General features: G+C 47.5%; 1 protein-coding gene across 2 annotated transcripts in view; it reads left to right on the top strand.

The window, feature by feature from the left end:
- Positions 1–17,385, top strand: part of BRPF3 (bromodomain and PHD finger containing 3) — a 34,562-nt gene extending 17,177 nt beyond the window's left edge. Inside the window, exons 9-14 of one of the 2 annotated variants that reach the window (XM_020875826.2) lie at positions 2,802–2,895; positions 6,821–6,918; positions 9,807–9,904; positions 13,632–13,786; positions 15,089–15,268; positions 16,193–17,385. In XM_020875826.2, the coding sequence (XP_020731485.2) occupies positions 2,802–2,895; positions 6,821–6,918; positions 9,807–9,904; positions 13,632–13,786; positions 15,089–15,268; positions 16,193–16,199 (632 nt within the window). In that variant the 3' untranslated portion in view covers positions 16,200–17,385. Of the gene's footprint in view, positions 1–2,801; positions 2,896–6,820; positions 6,919–9,806; positions 9,905–13,631; positions 13,787–15,088 lie in introns of both variants that reach the window. The other variant, XM_020875827.2, reaches the window with a different exon arrangement.
- The last annotated feature ends 499 nt before the right edge of the window (positions 17,386–17,884 follow it).

Genomic DNA, 17,884 nt, shown 5'->3' with positions numbered 1-17,884 from the left:
GCTTTCTGAGGAGGTGACATTTGAGTAAAGATCTAAGGAGCCAGAGGTGTGAGCTTTTTGGGTATCTGGGAAAAGGATGTTCCAAAAAAACAGACTAGCAAGTACACAGGCCCTGCATGTGGAAACATGCTTGCATGTTTGAGAAATAAGAACCTGTAGCCTCAGCAAAATGAGCCAAGGGATCATGGGAGATAGTATTCAGGGCTTGTCACCAAGGAGTCCTCACTGCATGTCCAGCACAGGCTGCTCACTGGGAGGAATAAGTCAGACTCAGGAGCAGCACTGAAAGAGTTCATGGCCCAGTGGGGAGGCTGGGTGGTGTCCTGAGGTGCAGAGATGCCCCAGTGCTGGACAGTGTGTGGTTATGTGTCAGGTGACGGCGCTGCTAGAGGTGTTCAGAAATGAGAGCTGAGAGGGTTGGGAAGGTTTCATGAGGGGACAGTGCCTGAGCTGGCCCTGAGGATGAGGACAGAGTAAAAAGCAGCAAAGAGTTCAGGCTGTGGTATGTGGAACCAAGGACAGAGTGCCTGTGAGGAACAGTTTGGAAAGGGGCTTCCCGGAGCGTCAGGAACCAACACACTGGACGAGGTGGGCCTGAACGTGCAGGATCTCCGTTACCAGACAGAGCAGTTTAGTCCTGGTGGGATATGAAGCCCAGCTCACTTGGCAGGGAGGGGCCTGCCCTGGGTATTGCTTCTCATGTCCTGTTATGTGGGTGGGTTTGGACTGTGTGGTTAACACATGCTTTTCTCTGTTTTGCTTGCTTCCTGCCTAACACTTTGTTTTGAGCAATACCTTCCCTTCCTATCTGGCCCAAGCTTGCCTGTATTAGGGCAGTAGGATGGTATATAGAGTCAGGAACTTGAGCCTGAAGTAGGGTGTGTGTGTCTGTGTGTGTAACTTGAGGCTGAAGTAGCCTGTGTGTATGAAGTAGGCTGTGTATATGTGTGTAACTTGAGCCTGAAGTAGGCTGGGGGGGGGGGACTTGAGCCTGAAGTAGGCTGTGTGTGTGTGTGTGTGTGTGTAGAACTTGAACCTGAAGTAGGCTGTGTGTATGTGGTTTGTGTGTCAGGAACTTGAGCCTGAAGTAGGCTGTGCATGTGCGCTAAGTCGCTTCAGTCGTCCTGTCCCACCAGGCTCCTCTATCCATGTGATTTTCCAGGCAAGAATACTGGAGTGGTTTGCTTTGCCCTCCTCCAGGAGATCTTCCAACCCAGGGATCGAACTGGCGTCTTTTATGTCTCCTGCATTGGCAGGCAGTTTCTTTACCACTGTGCCACCTGGGAAGCCCCGAAGTTAATTAGGCAGACTTGAGTTCAAATCCCATCTTCTTGCCAGCTGTGTATCCTGGGGCATATCAGTTAACCTCTCTGATTTTATTCCTTATTTCTGACATGAGGCTAGTGATACTTCTTTGCAGGGCTTTAAGGATTGGAAGCAGCCTATATAAAGTACTTGGTATATAGCGGTAGATGGTAGCAGTTATTGTTGTCATCTGTTGAGCTATATCAGGCACAGCCAAACGGCACGGTGCACTAAAAATGAAAGATCCTGCCGTAGGGAAGTAGATCTGGATGTCAGGCTCATGCAGCCTGAGAGGGCCCACTGCTTGGAGCTGAAGTCTGCTTCTCCTCCACTGTCTCAGCTACCTGGTGCCTAGGAATGTTTTTGCACAGCCTTAGTGGCGTCTCACAAAAGCATGTGTTGATCCTTTACAAATGAGGTACAGCTGGCTTTCGTGATTTAAATTGAGGTGGTAATGTTCGCGGCAGAGCCAGGTTAGGGCACGGATGTGTTGGCTCGGACACCTGCTCTCACAGGTGTAACTTGCTTCAGTTTTCTGGCTGAGGTATATGTGACTCCGAGCTCTTGAGCACTTGGCTCAGCTATCAGACTTGTAGGATTCTGAATTGTGGTTGGGAATTGGATAGATAGATAGAGAGTTGAAGATTTCAGAGCAGATGAAAGTTATGTCCCTGGGATGATCAGTCTTCATTTGCCTCTGAAGGGCTTCTTGCTGTAAATAGACCTTCCCTTATTCATACCTAATAGCATCCTCTATAAGTAAAAAAGTATTACCTTTATTACCTTCGCTTTAGGAAAGGAGAAGCCAAGGCTTAAATATTAAATAGGAAAAGGGACCCATATTTCAGAGCCCAGTGTAGAGCCCAGGGAATCTGACTCCCCATCCTGAGAAGGTCTCATCTCTCTGGATCTGCTGAAAAGTTTCCCCTATCCTCAACTTTGACTAGCTCTGCTAGATATCTCAGGGTGTGGCTGACACAGCCCTTATCCGGTCCCAGCCTCCCCTGACACCATCCCAAAAGAATGAAGTTAGTTGTTGCCAGCCATGTGATGGATAGGGTGTGTGACTGTTTATCTGGAGAGGCAAGGTGGGTGGGCTCCCCAAGAGGCAGAGGAGACTCCCCGCTAATTGAGGCTTGAAATTAGAAGCAGATTCAGGGTCTCGTGAGCCAGCCAGAGTGAGGAAGTCTTGGTATTTCCCACTGTAGTCAAGTGACAATAACTAGAATGAGCTGTGGGCTGTTTCCTTCAAGAATACCCAGAAGGATGGGAAGGAAAATGCAGTGTCTGTTCCTTGCGCTACCCACCATCTCCCCCCCACCACCTGCCCACTTTATCAGGTTCTCTCTACCACCCAAGACCCATTTCCCAAGGGAAGGGACCTGCTGGCCTCCACCCCTCCTCCCGAGCCCTCCCAAGGCAGCTGCCTCACTCTGCGGCATGTGTCAGGGGTTGTGGGTTTCTGCACTCAGGCTCACTCTGTATGTCCTTGGCAGGCGTGACCAACGGCTTTGGAAAACACACCGAAAGTGGATCTGACTCAGAATGTAGTTTGGGTCTCAGCAGTGGACTGGCATTTGAAGCTTGCAGGTAAGAACCCTTGTCCCAGAGCTTTGCCGGCAGCTGTGCTACCTCTCTCCATTTAATTTCTTTTCAGCTGCAGATTGAACCTCCTGCCGCCGGTCTCAGTTTTTTCGTTGCCCTACCCCTGCTATCTCCCGAGGCCGCTTGTCTGTGCTTCTGGTAGCTCCTAGGGAACGCCACGACCCTTGGCTGTCAGGCCTGATCTGACAGCAGGGGAGGGGTGGAGTTCATGCTTCACAGGGTTTGCAGAGCTGAATGGGCTCCAGGGGTGGGGACAGCCAGGCTGGTGCTGCCCAGGGAAGCTAACATTCGACTCAGTCCCCACCCGCCCCCCATCCCATTGATAACCTAGTTATAGATGGCTTTGTCTTTTGCTTTTTGGGGTGTCATAACAATGGCCCCTTTAGAAGTGTGGTGTGGGAGTAAGAAATGAGCAGATAGGAAGGTTGGTGTTGCCTTTATTCTGACTGAGGCCCCAGCTCTTCTGCCATCCTTGATCTGGGAAGGGGTGGGTTTCTCTTCCCATTCTTTAACCTAAAGGGAGGATTTCTGAGAGCAGAACCTTCAAGTATCTTCCAAGTCTAAGAGTTTACTGAAATTCTGCTGTGTTGTGTCCTCTGCAAGATACCAGGGAGTGTGGGACTCTTGGAAATGGGAGACTTTCAGTGCCACAAAGGGAAAACGACTTATCCAGAAGGCTGACCTCATGGTCCCTCCACATGGCAACTGGATGGATCCTGGTTTCAGAGTCAGGGGAGGAGATCCCAGACAGCACCAGAAAACTCTGCGTCTTTGTTTGAACTGCCTCCAAGGCAGGCTGGGTGTAGGTTCCGTTGGGTTCTCGCTTTACCCTGGTGCTGCCCCTTGGGCCTGGGCTGCTTCCCCACCACAGCAGGGCCCAGATTTCAGTGGGTGCTTTGAGATTTCTTCCCCACAAAGCCTCAGATAAGTCCTAGCTTTCTCCCTCCTTGTTGTATCCCTAGAGCATAAAGGGGAGTGGATGGGTAAACACAGTTACTAGGCATAGAGAAGAGGCAGAGGTTTCAGGATCGTACAGGATGCTGCTAGCCTGGTCCTGGGTTGAAATTCCTGACTCCTTTCAAAGATAGGGTGCCTGGAAACTCAGTTCATTGGGGTAGGGTAGGAGTGAGGTTATCACACTGTCCCCACTTAGCCAATTAATAAAAGTAGAAGGTGTGTTGGGCTCTTCCCTCCACAAAGGGCACTCTTCCCAGCTGTGAGCCACAGGAGCAAGCCAGGCCAGGCTCTGGCTAGCCTGCCTGTTCACACTGCTTGCCTTTCTGCAGAGCATGCCAAAGCCACCAGTATCTCTGGGTTCCTGCTCGCTGTGGAAACAATGCCCTTGGAAGGCATTTCCTCTTTAACTCAGTGGTTCTCAGTAGAATTTCAGGGTTTGAAACGGGAGATTTAGAACTTAAACCACAGAATTTTTTCTGTCTTTCTTTCTCTCTCTCCCCCTCCCTTCTTTCCTCCCTCCTTAACACTGTGGTGGTAAGTACATAAAGGAAGATTTTCCTTATTAATTAGACTGGAATCATATGATTGCAGGATAAAGAACCTTGAAAGAATTTCTGGTTACTAATCCCATCCCCTTCCCCTCCTGTCTTTGGGTTTATCTTTTCTAATGATTTTCTGAGCAGGTTGGAGCTGCCCTCTCTTCTATGGGTCATTTACTCAATTATTAATTGAGCCAGGCACTGTTCTAAGCCCTGGTAAGATGTCTGTTCTCATGGAGTTTATCTTCTAGAAAGGAGAGATAAATGTTAAACCAGTAAACAAAATACTTATAGATTGGGTGGTCTGCTTAGGCCTGGGTAACTTGGAGAGAGGGTGGAAATGCCAGCCGCGATTGAGTCACTTGTGCTTTTTTCTGTGAAATAAGAAAACAGGGATCTAGTTTTGGTGTTGTATCCTACCCCATTGAGCTCATCCTTCTCAGAGCTCATCCTCCGTAATTTATAATATTAAAGTGAGATGTTAAAATTTAGTGCCTTTTTTATAATAATATTTGGGCTCCCCAGATGGCTCAGATTGGCTCCTGCCAATGCAGGAGATGCAGGAAACTTCGGTTCCATCCCTGGGTAGAGAAGATCCTCTGGGGGAGGAAATGGCAACCCACTCCAGCATTCTTTCCTGGAGAGTCCTATGGAGCCTGGTGCATGGAAGTCAGAAAGAGTTGGATACAACTTAGCGACTGAGCCTGCACATACAACAATATTTGCTATATACCTCCTATTTATTGAGTACTTAGTGTGTGCTGTACTGAGTGCTTTCTATGTGTTAACCCATTAAATCCTCATAGTATCACATGGAGAACACAAGCCTCAGAGAGGTTAAGTAACTTGCTCAGGGTAACAGAATGAATGAGGAAAAGAGTCAGATTCTGAACCCAGGTAGTTTGGCTCCAGAGTTTCTCTCATAGCCACTTGGTTGTGACCTCCTCTGTTGTATTTGGAGGTATCTCCCTGGATCCATGATGTAAACTTGGAGAGATTTCCCTAATAGAACTACCATTTCTTACATTTTTATAGGGACTCAGATTCTCTAAGCCCAGTGACAGATTTTTGTAGGGTGCGTGGGAACTGAATCCTGAATATGAACTGGGTGTTCTTTTGTTTTTTTCCCCAACAGGTCCTGACCAGCAGGAGGAAAGCTCCCAACCTGCTAGTTAGTGAAGGATTATGATTGATTGGGTTCTGGTTGTGCTGGGTTTTCTGTGTAAGACCGTGATAAAGTCAGTTACGATTCAGTAGAATAGGAGCACTCTACTCTCCAACCAGTCTTAATTTCAACCTCTTCTTATCTCACTAGAGGTTTCTTTTTTATTTTTTTTATTTTTATTTTTTCCCACTAGAGGTTTCTTAAGCATTTCTGCTCTGCTACAGGTTGTTGGCCTGCCTTTTAAGCATTTTTGTTATTGGAATAGTTATATAGCAGTAATCGGAGAAAGCAATGGCAACCCACTCCAGTGTTCTTGCCTGGAGAATCCCAGGGATGGTGGAGCCTGGTGGGCTGCTGTCTATGGGATCGCACAGAGTCGGACACGACTGAAGCAACTTAGCAGCAGCAGCATATAGCAGTAATAGTTTTTAAAGTTTGATTGGGAAAAAAAACCGTAGCCACATCATTCTTGCCCAAAGGCTTCTAACTATGGTGGTACATTAGAAATTGCATTGGAAGCAATTTAAAAATACTAGTGCCTATGTGGGTTCCAGTTATATCATTATTCTTGAATTACTAGTCTCATTTTTGCCTATTACCATGTAGTCTTTATCTAATATATGATTTTTTTTCTCCTTACAATAACCGCATTAAAAAAAAAAAACCCCGTCTGCTTGCTAGTTAAAAAAATCCATCTCTGTCTAAGAAAAACTTCGCACACATAAAGTAGAAGTGAGAAGTGGATTGTTTTTCCAATTTAAAAATGTCTTTCCTAATTAAGGAAGTAAGGCATGTCCATTATAGAAAATTTGGGAATGAGGCAGATTTTTGTGCCTCAAAAAGGAATTGGTTTCTAGACAAGCTATGTGAACCACCGAGTAAAGGATTCTGGGCAGACATAAGAACAGACCCTCCTCATGGCCAGACTGCTGACTGCTTAGACTCTGGAAGGACTGACAAGTGCTTGGGGTGACCTACCCTCTGGGTGAAATCCAGTGTCCCTGGGCAGGGGAGCAGGCTTCACTTTCCAAGTTCAGTCCTTCCATATGGGTGACATGTTTCCTTAAGCTTCGTGGGAACATTTTGGTCAGAAGTATGTCATGGGTTTGTGTGAATGTTTAGGGGAAGGTGAGAAACCGTTCTCCTTGAAGAGTTGTTGCGACTCTGCCCCCAGCAGAGGTGGAGAGCAGAAGTGGGTGTGTTAGTCGTTTAAACTGCTCATTTCACTCCCCTCCCTCCCTACATGCAGTGGTCTGACGCCTCCCAAACGCAGCCGGGGGAAGCCAGCCCTGTCTCGAGTCCCCTTCCTGGAAGGTGTGAACGGAGACTCTGACTACAACAGCTCAGGTAAGGAGTGCTGTACAGGTGCATCTGGGGGAACCAGGCCTTCCGTAGAACCACAGCCAAACCCTGAACTCCTCCAGACCGGGGACACTGGGCAGGGAGATGTCCCCTTCTTCTGAAATAATTCATCTGATTTTGAATAAGTGACACATGCTTTGGTGAAAAAAGTCAGAACTAGCCATTGTTCAGTGGTTTCTTTTGTGTCTTTCCAGATGTAATCCATACGTACACAAGCCAAAAACTTGTGCATATATTCAAAAGAGTGAGCAGGGAAGCCTAACATGCACATTCCTCTAAACCATGCCTTTTTTTGGTTAATAATACATCTTCGAGATTCTTCTGTGCTTTTTATTGGCTGCCTAATGCCCCACTACATAGGAGTGCTATCGTGTACTCAGCTGGCCCTCTGCAGATGGACATTTAGATTGTTTTCATTTAGTTGTCATAGTCAGTGTTGCAGTGAGCAACCAGGTACAAAGCTTATTTTGTATCCCTGGGGAGTATATCTGCACATACACTCTTTCTGTATTGAAGGAAGTATGCTTTTGTGTTTTTGACAGATATTTCCAGTCTGCTCCATGCTACGGAATTTCACACATAACCCTGTAATTTCATGTGATCCTGTGCTTCCACCCCTCTCCCCATGAGAGAGTCTATTCCAGCAGGTCCAAACAGTAAAATACTTGGATGTTATCTCCTTGGACTGAGGGAATGAAGGGCAGGGCAGAGCCGCAGGAGAGGACTAGGTGGTGCTCAGGTGGGGCGGGTGCAGGGCAGCTGTTCTCTGAGCACAGCTGTGTCCAGCCATCCCATGGAGCGTGTGCACTCTGGACGCCCTATCTTTGAAGCTTCCGTCTAACATACAGGCTTCAGGGCTTCTCTTCCTCTCTTCCCTATTCCCAACTGCTTTATTTTCCCTTTGCATACATTTCTTTTTTCATGTGTGTTGATGAATGCATGCCTGCATATTTCATTGCTGTCTGACTGTCAGTGCCTAGAAGGCAGGGCTCATATCTGGATTAACTTGTACAGCATCTAGTGCATAACTGGGAATGGATTTGGCACATACTTTGTGTTTCTGGTAGTGACATTTTATTCTTATTTTAAGAACCATGTAATTATTAAAATGATGCCAAAGGAGATTTAAAAAGGAAACCAACCTTTCACTGTTCCATCACCTTAACACCATTGTCTTCATTTCTCTACATTGCCTTCCATTTATTTCAGGCATATTTTTAACAGAATGCTAAAGCAGAACTCATGTTCTTTCATATATTGCTTTTTTCAATGTTAACCTTCCAGTCAATGCATTATAATTTACTTACTTGTTTCATTAGACATTTGGTTATTTCCAACTTTTAACACTATACATAATGCAGTGAACCCATATTTTTGTCCAAATGCCTCTCAGTCATTTTAGAAGTTATTTTTCTAAGAACAAATTCCCAGGGAAAGCATTTACTGGAACAGATGGTTCATACATTTTTTTATGGCTCTTGAGACTTGCCACCAGATTATATTGTGAAGGGATTAGACTGGTCTGCAGTTTCCTCAGCAGTATATGATTGCACCAGTGTCCCCACAGCCTGCCTCTTCAGTCATACTGGATTTTATCTTTTTGTGGTTATTGCTATTGATTCAGTAGGTAGAAAACAAGACCTCATTACCAGTGATACATTTTTAAAAAAATTATAAACATGGGAGGTAATGTTTCCTTAGGAACATAATTTCTACTCTGTGGAATTTGGGCATTTTTCCTTAGTCGAGTGTGGTCCCCTCACTGTTGCTAGTTTATAGTCTGGGAAGGGGAAGGGAGGTTCCTCTTCGTGTTCAGAGATGTTTGTGAAGGACCCGCCATGTGTGCTAGTGCGTTAGGTGCAGAACAGAGAAAGCTGAAGACCTGTGTCTGCCCCAGGGCCCGTGTGAGACTCTGACAAAACAGGCGCAGAGAGAACCTCTGCTGAGTGCTCTGGAGCCAGGTGTGGCCCTGCCAGAGAGGGACTCAGTTAGCAGGTCGTTTTCTGGGATATTTGTCCTAGGTGTCTTTTTCCATGAAGCTGCCATCCAGAGGCCCACAAGTCAGGGAGGCCCAGAGAGCAGTCTGTGGCTTTGCCAAGCTGCCATATAGTCTGTATTCCTGGTAATGAAACAGTTATATTTTTTCAAGGAACATCAACCTAGGTAGGGTTCTAGTTTAGAGGTCAGCAAACTGTAACCTGTTGCCTGTTGGCTCACTTGGTAAAAATCTGCCTGCAGTGCGGGAGACCCAGGTTCAATCTCTGGGTCGGGAAGATTCCCTGGAGAAGGAAATGGCAACCCACTCAAGTATTCTTGCCTGGAGACTTCTATGGACAGAGGAGTCTGGTGGGCTATAGTTCTTGGAGTTGCAGAGTTAGACGAGACTGAGTGACTAACACTTTCACTTTCATGAGCTAAGAGTGGTTTTTACATTTTTTTCAAATGATTGAAGATCAAAAGAAGAATGATATTAATATTTTGTAATACAAAAATGTATACAAAATTCAAATTTCAGTGTCCAGAAATTGTTTTATGGGGACACAGCAATGCTCATTCATTTAGGAATTGCCTGTGACTGCTTTCATGATACAACAGCAGAGTTGAGTAGATGCAGTGGAGACATATAGCACATAAAACCTAAAATACGTACTATTTGACCTTTTAAAGAACAAGTTTGCTGACCCTTAATCTAGTCTTAAGAACTCAGGAGAGGGTAGGGAAAAGTTAAGAACTCAGGAGAGGGTAGGGAAAAGGAAGGGTGGAGGGGATGTTTTTGACTCATTCCTGGGCTGCTCCAGTCAAATGGAGGCCCGGGGCAGGCCTCCTGGGCACTGTTCCAAGCCCCCCTGTCTCCTCCCCTCCCCCACCCCCAGGCAGAAGCCTCCTGATGCCCTTTGAAGACCGCGAAGACCTGGAGCCCCTGGAGCTGGTGTGGGCTAAGTGCCGAGGTTACCCCTCCTACCCTGCCTTGGTGAGTCTGCCCTTCCATTCTCCCTCCCCTGGGGGGGTTCTGGCCCCTACCTTGCCTCAAGGGCTTATCTGATTGGATCAAGCCAGCAGAGTGTGGTTGGGAGTCAGGGTGCCTTTAGCTGCAGAAGGGAGGGAGGTTTTATCCCAGCCTGGGTGGGTCAAACCAGCTAGGCTTAGGGCACTTAAAATAGGTTACAGTATGCAGACAGAGGCTAGGGCTCTTAGGGTTTTAATAGAGTATATTTATTTGCTAAATGGAAAAATTATTATGCATAAAAGTTATATGTGCTCATTGTAGAGAATTATAAAATCTGCTAATAATGCTTAGATGTTTGGCTAAATGTCATGCTAAGTCCTTGAAATATGGAGAAAAGGTATGATTATTCTCATTTTTAGGGGAAAGCACTGAAGATCTGTTACCCATGGTCATCTAGCTTTAAGTGGCAGGGTTGGAATTTGACAGTGTATGATATCAAAGCCTGTGTTTTGAGCCACTGAGTTCAAAATCACCCACAGTCCCATCTGTTCAGAGATCACCTCTTGATGTATACCCTCAGCCCTGTTTTTTGTTGTTGTTGTTGTTTAATGCATAAATATTAGACCATGTGCTGTTTAACCGTCCCTTTATTTAACAGCACACCATGAGCACACGTGTCTCATGCCATCGAACATTCTTTATCGGCATCACTTTCATGGCTGTGTCATCTTCAGTTGTATGCGTATACCTTATTTAGATCAGTTTGAATGTTTCACTATGACAGACAACCAGTGGTAAGCTTCATTGTAGTTTAACATTTGTGCACATCTATGATTATTTCTTTACAGTGAAGAAGTCTTAGAAATGTCTTCTTTGGGGCATATGCAGAATTCTGATACAAATTGCCAAGTTGCCCCTTAGAAAGTTAGGGGCAATCCCAGTTTATATGGGACTTCCCTGGTGACTCAGCAAAGAATCTGCCTAAATGCAGGGGACCCAGATTCAATACCCTGGAGAAGGGAATGGCTACCCAACTCCAGTATTCTTGCTTGGAGAATCTCATTAACAGGAGCAGTCTGGTGGACTACAGTCCATGGGGTCACAAAGAGTCAGATACAGCTGAGCAACTAACACTTTCACTTTCCAGTTTATTCTCCCACCAATAGTAGCTAAAAATTCTATTTTTACCACCTTGATTGGGAAGGTCATGTCCATCTGGTAAATACTGATTCTAACCTTTGAGACATAGTAGAATCATCTCGGGGAATTTTTTAAACGATGCAGATACTGAGGCCCCATCTCAGAAGTACCATATTAGACTCTGAAACCAGACCCAAGCATGAATATTTTTTTAAAAACTTGCCTGGTGGTCTGTAGCGGGGGCTGAGAACCGCCCTGCCAGCCTTATGTGCACACAGGGCTCTGAGCCTCTCCTTGCTCATCTGTCTGTGGCTTTTTCTGCTCTCACAGCAGCCTCTTCAGGTAACGAGTGCAAGAACTCTGATCTTTTTCTTGCTTGTGAGGAAACTGTAGCTCCCGGAGGTTATACCACTTGCTGGAGTCATATCGGAACCCATGCTGCCAGCCTCCCCTCTCCTTAGCAGAGGCAGGTGGGAAATCCACACTGTGATTCAGCGCCGGGGAGGTTGGGCCTGGGGCTGCCTTCACAGGCTCTGCTCTCAGTGAGACCCCCAGGTTAGTTGTTGAAGAAGTGGTTAAGGCTATGCAGGTTTGGTTTTGTCTTTTTAAATCTCCCAGTACAAAAAAGTCGATCTAAATCTAGTCTCTTTTTTTCCTTTTTAATTATCTTCTTAATTATAATTTTCTTTTGCAATTAAAGAAATTCAGCCACCACCTGAAAACCCCACCACCTGAACACAGCCTCTGTTTTTTATTTTGGTTTATACTCTTCCAGTCATTTTCCTCTACATACTTAAATATGTACTTGCACATATAGTGACTATGGTTTTTAATTTTCTGGAGCTCTTGTTCTTTAAAAAAAATTTTTCTGTAAAAATTACATATCTATGTTATAGAAGCTTATATAGACAATCAACACAAACCTCCAGCATCCTGACATATCATCTGTAAGCATTTTGTATTGTTCCTTCTATTTATTGTTTATATATTATAGCTATAACAATAGTGGGTGTACACATTTATTATGTAATATATTAAATGTTATCATAAACTTTATTTCCATGTTATTTTACATCTGCATAACATTTGAGTGAGTGTGGCCCATTATTTGGAGTACATTTGCCTCTGTCTTCTTTAAAAAGGGAGGCGACCTCTCCTTAAGAGGGAGACTTTCCCATCTTCTTTCTGTCCTTGGGGGGGACATTTTTCACAGTCTGCCCCCACTTTCCCAGCCAGGCACTAGCCCCACTGTTGGTGATTGAGGAAGCTCAGGAGAGCCTGTCTGGTGGTTCCCATTAGGACCTTTAGCATCAGTCCCAGGAGGGACAGACAGGCTGGGAGTTAGAGTTTTTATCAAATCATACAGCTGGGGGCAGGGTAGGGGTGGTTCTTTCTTAGAGTAAACTCTTAACCAGAGCACCTGCTTTTAGCTGCTTATCTTGAGACGGATGTAAGGAAGCTGGCAGACACCCAGAAGTAAATAGAGCAATTTATTATTACAAGAAGAGGCCCCCTGGGACAGGGTATAGGAATTACAATTTTTCCATCTCTGGGGAAAGCTGCTTCCTCGGTAAGTTTCCAAGTCTCCCTGGCCTTGGTGCAGAGAGACTTTATCAGCCAGGTCTTCTGGAAGCAAGGGCTGTGCAAGAGGCAGTGGGCAGTCGAGCCTCAAGTCCAGGTGCGTGGTTTTTGTCTGAGCCAGCTGCATCCTTCTGTGCTTGGCATTTTCCTCTGTAGGCTAATACTTGTCAGCAGACTTCTCAGCATTAGCAAGAGAATGAAATAAGATGATATGTGACTAATTAGGAGCTTCAGTAATGGTGTCAGTACTTCGTAGCACTGGTGAGTTATGTTGTGTTGATGCCACCAGGCATTTTGCTGAGCCCCTTCCCCTGTGGAGCATGCAGCCTCAAGGACTGATTCTTCCAGTGGCCTTTGTTTCCAACCACATCATTCTCCCCTCTCCAGCAGCCCTCCAAGCTCAGTCTCTTGGCTTTTCTCTGACCTTACCATGGGATGTTAAAATTGTATCTGGTCTACACCCCAGGAAGGATAATAGACAGGAAGGTCGTGGGTAACCAGAAGATATGTTTAGGTGAAACCGAGGGGTGGGCCCTCTAGCTGAGGCAAAACCTTTTCCACAGCCATGGTGTCTAGGAATGCCCCTGAGAGTTTGAAATGAATTATACAGGTTCTAAAGGGAAATTGGTAGGGAAATGGCCTTTATTCCTCTCCTCTAAGGGACACTGGGAGGAACGCGTTTATCTATCTGGCCTGGACATCAGAGACAGTCCACTCACTTCTGACAATCCCCTGGCTTCCCAGAGCTTCTCTTTCAGCTTTGGGCCTGACAGTTGATGGAGCAAGCTTTCTTACTGGAAGGTCTTATTGGAAAGAGCCGAAGGATTAGAACGGTGTCTGGGGAAACAGAGTCAAGATTTATGTTTAGGGTACTGAGGGTCATTGGAAGAGGTCAGCCCCTCCAACACAGTCAGGCAGGATCAGTCCGCTACATAGCTCTGTTGTAGGGTGGCTCAGTGCTTAGTCCCGCCGCAGAGGGCACAGTTCACCCCATCCGCCCCTTGCTGACTCCTCTCCCCTCTGCTTCCAGATCATCGACCCCAAGATGCCCCGGGAGGGCCTCCTGCACAACGGTGTCCCCATCCCCGTTCCCCCACTGGATGTGCTGAAGCTTGGCGAGCAGAAACAGGCCGAGGCTGGAGAGAAGCTCTTCCTTGTCCTCTTCTTTGACAACAAGCGCACCTGGTGAGTGCGTGCTGCTGCTGGGAGGTTGCACCAGGATGCAGGCTGGGGAGCCCAACTGTTAGAACAGCGATGCTCTTCTAATGCTGACGTGCTGGGGGTACACAGGGCTGTGGATTCAGCCACTCTGCCTCTGTGCTCAGTTGAAGGTGAAAGGTTAGCTGCCAGCAGCTAGTCTGCCTTTGCCATGATAGTAGTAATTTAGTGTTAGGAATAACAGTGCTGAATTGTGTTAATGGTAACTGAGGGGTTTGGTAGATCAGAGTCTCTGAGAAGCACTCTGAGATGGAGATTTGTGTTAGGAGGCTTCTTGGGAAAGCTGTGGGGGTGAAGGGCAAGGGGTGCAGCCCTAGGCAGAGGAGGCAGTTGGAACTGCAGTGTACTTGCTGCAGGGGCCACAGCTGATCCTGTTTGAGCTCACTAGAGATGTCAGAAACGGGGGCTGTGCCCCTGTACCCGAACGTCAACCCGGCCTTGAGTGCTGGCTGTCCTTAGTGGGGGCGATTCCTGGAGAGAGACTCACTTGAGAGCCTATAATCTGCCGCTGCTCCCAGCGGCTGCGGGAATGCGTGTCTCAGTCCTGGGTGAGTGGGGATTTGTGGGAAGTGCAGAACGCACTCCAAGGGGCTTGTCTGCTCATGGTTTAAAAAGGCCAGCAGGAGGATTCCTTCACCCCTGCTTCTGTAGAGTGGGGAGGCAGGACTAGCTAATAACTATTATCTATCGAGCATTTACTCCATGTCCTTATGCAGATTGCTTTACATGAGTGGTTTCATTTGATCCTCATTTAAATCTTCATTAATCCCCTCCCAATCCATTTTGCAGCTGAGAAAGCTGAGGCTTAGAAAGCCAAGGCTCAGAAAGCCAAGAACCTATAGCTAGAACTGGGATACAAACCAGGATCTAGCTCCAGAGGCTGGGCTCTCAGCCATATGTTCAACTCACCCAGGGATCTTTTAAAAAAACCAGGTGTAGGCCCCACCAGAAATCATTCCACTGATTCTTAGCATCAGCTCCACTTCCTTGACAAAGCTCCCTGACTCTCCAAGGAAGGGTGAGGCTCAGAGCCCTCCAGGGGGCACATGGGCTTCCTTCCGGTGACCTTGTAAGCCGAGTGTCCTGGGGCCCAGGTAAGGGCCTGGCTACAAAATAAGTCCCTTTGTGGCCTCCTGCCTGCAGCATCCCAGTCTGCCTCCCTCTCCCTGTCCCCTCCACCTGGCTTGGCTGGTCATGGGCAAGTGGGTCCAGAGGAGCCTCCTGTGGGACCCACCATGGTCCAGGCCTCTTACTATGCTTCTTTTTTAGGCAATGGCTTCCAAGGGACAAAGTCCTGCCCCTGGGCGTGGAAGACACTGTGGACAAGCTCAAGATGCTGGAAGGCCGCAAGACCAGCATCCGCAAGTCAGTGCAGGTGGCCTACGACCGTGCGATGATCCACCTGAGCCGAGTGCGGGGGCCCCACTCCTTCGTCACCTCCAGCTACCTGTAAGGGGGGGCCCGCCCTGCCTCCGTCCTGCAGGGCACAGAGCAGCCTCTTCTGGCCCCAGCCAGGCATACGGCTGGCTGCTTCCCCCTCCCATGGCAGGCCAGGCACTGGGCTGTGTCCTCCCCATGGGCAAGGCCCCAGTTTTGACTAACTGCGTGGTTCCCCTGGTGGGCCTGCTGTGCCAAAAACTCCCACCCAAGCTCCCCCGGGGCTGGTCCACTGAAGAACCAGTTGAAACAGCTGTGAGGTTTGGGCCCAGCCATGGAGATAAACCTGGCCCTGGAAAGCAAGAGGTCTTGGGCTTGCTCAAGGCTGTGCCTGGTGCCCTCCAACCCACTCCCAACTAACTACACCTCAGGGTGAGCGAGGCTCGAACACTGACCCCAGAGGTGCTGAGGATACACACTCGGGTCCTGCGGGAATCTCACGGAGCTCACCCTCTCTCCCTCCATCACCCCTCCTCCCACCTCTTCCCTGAACCATCTTCTGCACCTCTGCCCAGCCTCTCTTTCTCCTGTGTTCCTTTCCCAGCTTTCTTTTGTGCCAAACTGACAGAAACCATCACCAAACTGATCTTTTTTCTTTTTATGTCTCATTCCCTTTGAGGCCAGCTGCTAACTACCACTTGGGTGACCCCTTCACCAGCACACCTCCCCACCCCCTTGTATGTGCTGCAGGCAAACAGCAGAGGCCAGACTGTGAGAGCTGCCCCCTTGGATTGAGGCGGGGCCCTCGGGCCTGTGCCTTGCAAAGAGGTGGGCTCAGGCTGGGCGGGCTCCTGTCAGCAGACCAGGCTTCTGGTGCCCGTGGCCATCTGTCCACGTGGATTCTGCAGGCTGTTGGGGTGAAGCTGTGCCCTTTGCCGGGTCTGCTCTTTTCCTCCTCCTAGTCTCCTCACGGGTTTTCATTTTCTGTCCCTGCAGTCTCTAGGCTGTCATTACCACCAGGGACAGCGAGGGGCCTGTAGTCCAGCATCTTCCTGTCCTGTGCTCTGCCCTGCTCAGCCTCTGCTGCTGCGAACTCCAGAGAGCGCAGCACTTTTCTTTCAGACCTGCTGTCCCCTCCTCGCTGTTCCTTCAACCCCCTCTCCACCTTTACCTTCTCAAAAACAGAAGGGAAAAAAACAAAAACTGTGAAACGGGGGAATGCTGACTGATAAACCAACACAACTTTCAGAGGCTTCGATGTCTGTTCTCTGATGTTTCTTTTCACCTCTTAAGCACCAAAGTTGCAGGGCCAGGTTGCCGGCCACTGATCGCCATGTTGATTTTTAACCTGACGTTCTTTTTAATTGTTTTAAATTTTTCATAGGGGAGTTTTGGACAAAACGAAGTCACTGGGGAGATCACTGCCATTTTTACGCACTTGACTTTTTAAAAATACAACCAACCAACCGCCACGACTTCTTATACACTTGGGACACGAGCCAGAGTTTAAAAGGGAACCAACAAAACTCTCTATAACATAATAAAGGACGGGGTTTTGGATTTTGTACAATAATAAAACTACAATGCCTATGGCTAGGGAAGGACATAGTGTATATAATTGTAAAATACTGTTCTAAATTATTCAGGCCTATAGTTTCCATTACTGGAGTCCTCCATTGTGTGGCTGAGTATTTTAAGTGCACACCGTGTGTTTTATTTAAAGGAGCCAATGCGTCCCCCCTCCCCAGGTAGTCGGTCGGCTGTGGACTCTGTGACCCTTGTCTCAACCTGTGTTGTAAGATCTTGGGGCTTTCTCTTTCTGTGTATCTCTTCCTCCCAACACTTTCTCTTAGTCTGTCTTTTTCTTTTTCTCAGTCTCTCTGAATCTTTCCGTCTCTGAGTCTCATTTTTAAAACTGCTCTTTTAGAACGGGAAACGGCTCAGATCCTGCTGTGGCATGGGGCCTACGTGTCTCAGTCGCGTCTGCTGTGAAGCACATGATGCTCTATTTATTGTAGAAAGTAACTTTATTTGCTTTCTAGAATTGTTTATAACAGATGGTATAAGAGAGGTAATAAACAGAGAAAACTCTATGCTTGTAAAGAATACAAAAGTTAATTTTACCTACTATAATATGACTGTCTTAAACTTATTTTCTCTCTGAGAAATAAATGTTCTAATGGGCAGCAGCCCCTGTGTGTGTCTATGGTTGTCGGTGGGGCCTGCCCTTCTCCTCCTAATCTCTGCAGCCCTCTCCCTCCTCAGGAGGCCAGAGCCATCCGTGGTTGCATTGAGAATGGGGTTGCCTAGCCGTTGCAGACTCCCAGCTGGAGCGTGCTCTGTCTGCCTGCTTGTCTGTCTCTCAGACCCCTGGAAGAGGTGTGAGGATGGTTTCTGATGTTTTCCTCCCCAACAGCGCTGCCTTCTGGGAGTTGTGGAAGGTCCAGCCTGCCTCCCACACCTCAGCTGCCCTGTGGCCACCTTCCTTCAGGAGCATGGTGCTCCTTGTCCAGCAGGAGAAATGGCCCTTTGGACAAATCAGGTACCTGTTCACCAGGCTTGCAGAATTGGAAACTAGGCTGTCCCCACCTCCTTTGTCTTTGTTGCTATCCCCCTTCTAGAGGCAGAGCATGATCCTGGTTACTTTTACAACTAGAAGTGAACCTTGCGCTTACCCAGTCTTCATTT

This window comes from Odocoileus virginianus, chromosome 27 (genome assembly GCF_023699985.2).
Source record: "Odocoileus virginianus isolate 20LAN1187 ecotype Illinois chromosome 27, Ovbor_1.2, whole genome shotgun sequence".
Lineage (NCBI taxonomy): Eukaryota > Metazoa > Chordata > Mammalia > Artiodactyla > Cervidae > Odocoileus > Odocoileus virginianus.
The sequence above is the reverse complement of the archived record's forward strand: the minus strand, read 5'-3'. Positions and strand labels throughout refer to the sequence as shown.